Genomic DNA, 6,122 nt, shown 5'->3' on the forward strand with positions numbered 1-6,122 from the left:
ATCTGTTGGTATGCCAATAAATGAATTTATACACCTTACTAATCGACCTAAATAAATACGTCTTTATCGTGTATTTTAGGAGACATTTTAAAACTTTTTATAGATTTATACCTACAGTTTTATACAGAGAGAAACGGTTGCTAAATATACCTAAATCGTTTTCAGAGTGGGTAAAAATGAAAAAATTTAAAAAACAGATATAAATTCAGTGTTAAATTGGACATCCTACTAATATTATAAATGCAAAAGTTTGTAGGCAACTTTTTATCCCGATATTTCTACGGAATACGGACATACGCGGGTGAAACCGCGGGGCGCAGCTAGTCAATAGTATATCAGCAAGCCGTTGTAGATCAAATATCGCAGTTGTCTGCCGCAAATATCCGGTTGCAGAAATGTTTATCACGAAATCTAACAGATGGCGCTATGTTCCGACAGATCCATAATACAAAAAATATATGTTAATCAACATTTATAATAATTAATTGTTGCCAAATACGATAAGATATCGTGTCATGTTCCCGTAACTATATTATCAGTTAATAAGTGCTTAATTATTACCATTACAAATACTGTTTTTCATTGTATAAAACAACTAATTTTGTTTCTGCCACATTATCTTGCAACAACGGTTACATAGTACGATAACACATTTCCTATAGCCCATTCGTCCGAAATCAACCAACAATAATTAAACATTGGACATAATATGTTTCTCTGTAATAATTTAACCTACCCAATAAAAAGATTGTATTTCTTATTTAGTTGAGACAATGAAACAAACAATTATTGATCAAAACTTGATCAACAATATTATCGAAAACTTAATTTAAATGCCATTTGCAACAACTTATTGATTCAAATTTCTTGCTTTTTTATGGAGCAAATTGTTCATCTAGTTGTAATCAACCATCACCACCCAAAAATATTTGCATAACCCCTACACTTTTGGCTCCCCCAGTAATTGTACGAAACCAAATAGCATTCTCATATACACAGATTTTCTGTTGTGGTCTAGTACCTTACCCGGAGCGAGCTGACCCAATTCGTGCCGAAGCGTGCTCGACTCACACACCAAAAAAAGTTACTAAACAAATGTTACAATTGGGCTTAACGTTTTGATGCCTAAGTGTGTTCATGATACGCAACTCCGTACATCCCCCCTCTTTTCTGTCACAGTTACCATTTTAACATCTTAGTCTTGCTGTATCCTGAACTTATCCTTTCGAATCACATTCAAATTTTTACATTTACAAGGATTCCAAATGTTTTTTTATTTTGTCTGAAAAATAAAAGACCAAGCTAAGCGGGGTAAATAATAATAGTAATTCGTTATCTATTTACACACCTACAGCTGAATCCATTATTAATGTAGTTATAAACAGGAAAATTAACAAATAGAGCTAAACAATCCACTACATCCATCGGTAGTAACTACTATTAATATTATAGAATTCTCTTAATACATTAATTAAAACAATGACTGCCCAATACAAAAAAAAAACATCACGAATATCAGTAATTACTAAACTATTATATAACCACAGTCCCTTATCGGTGACCTAAATAATGTGTTTATTTGATTCAACTGATCTGTGTCGTACTATGCGGCTATTCTATTACTTTATATTATAACTGAACTGAATAGGTCAAGCGGCACACAGCCATCACTATCTTATTGAGTATTTATGTATATTAGTATATTAAAACATGCACACACTCTAAAATTGGCGATAACAAAGAATTTTATAAACATTTCAAAAGAATATGCATTAACATAAATTACGATATTTAAGTGGAACTTAATTTGCAAACCAAATAACTAGATGCGTATGTTTCAAATGCACTTAATAAGATGATATCACTTTATTATGTGTCTAGAAATGCATATTGCTCAGTAATAAAGTTGCCGCAAACAAAATGATACATACAATGTACGCAAATCTACTATATAAAAAAAGTTGGGTTTTCCTTCCTGACGCTATAACTCCAGAACGCACGAACCGATTTCCACGATTTTGGATTCGTTGGAAAGGTCTCGGGCTCCGTGAGGTTTATAGCAAAGAAAATTCAGGAAAAATTTCAAAAGAAACGCGGGAAAAACGAAGCCATCTATCTGGTGGCGAAACGGAGTTTGCCAGGTTTGCTAGTCCTACTATCCTACTAATATTATAAATGCGAAAGTTTGTAAGGATGTGTGTGCGTTTGTTGCTCTTTCACGCAAAAACGCAAAAACTACTGAACCGATTGCAATGAAATTTGGGACGTAGATAGCTGAACAACTGGAATAACATATAGGCAACTTTTTATCCCGATATTCCTACGGGATACGGACTTACTCAGGTGAAACCGCGGGGCGCAGCTAGTTTGCTATAAATACTTCTACGTTAAACGAGATAAAAGTCCATTGCCGACAAAAGGGGTTAAGCAATGATTGAAGAGAGGAAAGGAATAAAGGAAAGGACTGCGAAGGGTAAGCAAAAAGCCCCCCATTCACCGAACGAAACACAGCAGCACGCCACTATTTCACGCCAATCTTCTGACGGGATAGTGGATGATTTCATATTAGTTCCCACGACCTAGGCGAATAGCGCGGGAAGACGGGACACAGTGGAGTTTAGTCGGTAGGTCCATTGCTTCTCTAGGCAGTGCGAGTCCCACATAACTCACGGCCTTTCCCCGGGCCGTGGGTATGCATGAGCATTCTCCACTTAAAAAAAAAAACATCTTCTGAGGGGATGCGGTACTTCCGCTGTGCGTGCTGGCCCAACTAGTACCGATCAGTCTTCGACTCACATAAAAACCAACGGGGGATATAAAGCGCCGATACTCACGGGAGATATGAAATACGCGCCGCGTATGAGCGATGCGAGGAAGGCGACGAGATACAGCATCTTCTGCGTGGTCACCTTGAACGCGCGCAGCACGTTCGGCGCCTTCAGCCGCCGGTACTCGGCCACTATGCACACGGTCAGCTGCACCGCGCACACGAACGAGACGGCTAGGAACACGCCGCCGATGCCTGGAAGCGACGAATGATTAATTATTCATTTTTACACCTTAAGAAATGACATACCCATATTGTTTCAGGAGCCTATGTACACAGTAGGTATTATTTACACTATTACAGTGGTATTTACAAGAATTTAATCAGCTTTAAATTAAATACAACATATGTGAAACAAAGATTATCATCATTAATTGATGTGGTTAGAAGGTTACAATAAACCACAATTATACATGAGAGCAGAAGATGCACGTGGTGATCACCGCTGCCCATAAGCGATTACTATGTGTGTCGTTTGGTAGGGTAGTATAAGATTTTGAAAGTTGAACCAAAAGTGGGCTTTATTGCCGACTGTAGATACATAAATTGGGTTGTCCGGCCAGGAATTCGGCCATTGTACTTTAGAATAGCTTACTATATAATTCTCTTACATTAAAGATTATGGTGGATGGTTATACGAACTTTAACAGTGAAATTCTTATAACTGGTAAAGTAAATGAAAGAATTTACACATTTTTTCTCTCTATAATAAAAGTGGCAGGCGCATCAGGCGAAATCATTAAACCTAAGCACGCTGCCACGATAAGTTGCCACGCACATTATCTCCTGAAAAGTCTCAGTTCTGTAGTGTAACACGTGTATACGCATACACAATGTGACAACGATTTATCGACCTACAGAACCATTCCTCCACCCAACCACAGAACACCAGCCAAATGGACATCTACAACGAGTGGCAACTCACACGTATGGTACGGCATATTCGGTCCCGCGCACTCGTCCCCCGCGTATCTGATCTCGCAGAGGCAGGTACCGTTCATGCAGTCGCCGCGGCCACTGCAGCCGAGCGCGCAGCCGGCACCACGGCTCGCCGCCATCACAGCGTCCGCATAGTACGCTATCAACGAACGCATCTCGCTGCGAGCGACGCCGAGCGGCGTCTGCGTGTCCTGGAAAGAACATTGCGATATGTGATACTGGGAATAAATAATCAGTAGAAAAAATATACCTTGAAGGGAACATGTTTACAGGCAGGGCGAAGGCTTAGGAATATAGTTTTTGTAATTACATACGGGGCAAAGTAAGTTCTAACTGATATGTACCTGAAAAAGAATTTGCATTTGCTCACAATAAATAATTATTAATATAAATAGTGTTGTTTTTATTTTAAAAGTATATTGATTTGGCAACTATTTCCATTATAATTATCTCCACAAAGAATCAATTCACGGCATTAATATATGACACTTCGTATACGGTCTCTTCAAAACAGGACATTGATAAAACTGATGCAACACAGCTGTCATTCTTAAATTGAATCGAATTAGGCAATTCATGTTTATATGGAGGATTATTGTATGCCGCGATATCTGAATAAATATATAATTTACTACGATGGATTACCCAACTCTCCAAACGATTAGAATCAAATTTATACACCATGCGGTTTTTTCCAACTTGAAAGAAAGTATAGTTTATAATATATCAATTATTACAAATGACTACCTGGGCGGAGCCGGGTCATGCGGCTAGTATTAAAATATTATTTAATACTGTTTGTAGGTCGTCTGTACGTCACCATCATACACTATTAATATATCGTAAAACTTATGACGCAAAGAAGTTATATATTATATATAATGTCATGTTAAAAATCTTATTACTAAACACTAACTGGCCTGACATGGCTAATTAATTAAGAATATTGAATAACAATTAATTATAAAAGAACAATAAATACAGTTTATAAAACTAAATCGTGCTTTAATGTTACTATCAACTAAATTGTCTCACTTGCTCTTATTGACAGTATTCAAAGATAAATTATTCAATCTTCGCTATCCTAATAAGAATAATAAGAAAACTTATTGCATTATTGTCTAGTCACCGATCCTTGTTAGTTGTCAAAGGTTAAATTAAATATACCTGTTTAAACAGTGTCATAAACCGAGTCTTTAAAGAGTCGGTTACGTACAAACATACAGGTGAAGTTAATAAAAGCGTGTTAAAAAGCATACAAACACATCAACCTTAGTACAAGCCTACGGTCGAATAACACAACACAATTACTAGTCGAGGTGGATAAAGAAATTGACAATATATATTCGTTCAATATATAAATAACTAGCTTTTCGTCGGCGGCTTCGCCCGCGTAGAATTCGCTCATATCGCGCGACATGGTAAGGAGTATTTTCTTCGTATTAAACAGTATGGTTTTTTCTTTCCCACGTTAAGCTCCATCTTCATACCAAGTTTCATCAAAATCGGTTCAGTGGTTTTAGGCGTGAAAGCGTAAAAGACAAACACAGACAGACAGATAGAGTTAGTTTCGCATTTATAATATTAGTAGAGATTCGCTATTGATATCGGAGCTACCTAACAAACACTAGATGTGAACTAGCTCTAGCTCGAACGTATGGCTAAATAAGGCTGAGACGAGTTCCATTTGCTCTTATTGAGTTCAAGTAAAAAACTATCCTTGCACTATGTCTATTTCAATTATAAAGGCAACTTTACTATAAAAGTTAAAATATTGCCAATAGATACTTTAAACTACAGAAATCTATAGTTACAGATACATTTGCAATAATGTTAACAGTCCGCCCTGTCTTCGCCCGTGTTAGGTACATCACACTTCACACTAATATTATAAATATGAAAGTTTGTTTGTTTGGATGTTTGTCCGTCAATCACGTTGAAACTACTGAACGGTTGTTGATGAAATTTGGTCTACAGATAGGGTATGAGCTGACTTGGGTGGATAGGATACTTTTTATCCCTATTAAATGCACCTTGGGATAAAACAGGACTCTTGATATCTATAGTTTAAGTATATAGTCTATAGCACTCAGGGATCAGTTTCATATCCAGCAGTGAGAGAATTGAAATCGGTTGAGTAGTTCGTGAGATAAGCACCTTCAAACAAACAATATTATTCGGCATCACATATCACATAGAAATTATTTAACTACATTAAGCGATAGTTTCGAATTCCTATATTAATTGGATCGAATAGATAAGGCTGGGCAACTCTCACAACGATTATACTTAGTCTGGCCATAAATACTGTTACACTTAATTATAAAAAAATATTACATTTGAATTTCGAATCTGT

The 6,122-nt window shown here is 36.8% G+C and overlaps 1 protein-coding gene across 2 annotated transcripts in view; it reads right to left on the reverse strand.

The window, feature by feature from the left end:
- Window positions 1–6,122, reverse strand: part of LOC119836903 — a 45,329-nt gene that overhangs the window by 17,999 nt on the left and 21,208 nt on the right. For both annotated transcript variants that reach the window (XM_038362355.1, XM_038362356.1), the window contains exons 2-3: window positions 3,753–3,957; window positions 2,835–3,022 (exon numbers count right to left, since the gene is read on the reverse strand). In XM_038362355.1, the coding sequence (XP_038218283.1) occupies window positions 2,835–3,022; window positions 3,753–3,921 (357 nt within the window). In that variant the 5' untranslated portion in view covers window positions 3,922–3,957. The remainder of the gene's footprint in view (window positions 1–2,834; window positions 3,023–3,752; window positions 3,958–6,122) is intronic.

This window comes from Zerene cesonia, chromosome 26 (assembly GCF_012273895.1).
Source record: "Zerene cesonia ecotype Mississippi chromosome 26, Zerene_cesonia_1.1, whole genome shotgun sequence".
In the NCBI taxonomy this organism is placed as follows: Eukaryota; Metazoa; Arthropoda; class Insecta; order Lepidoptera; family Pieridae; genus Zerene; species Zerene cesonia.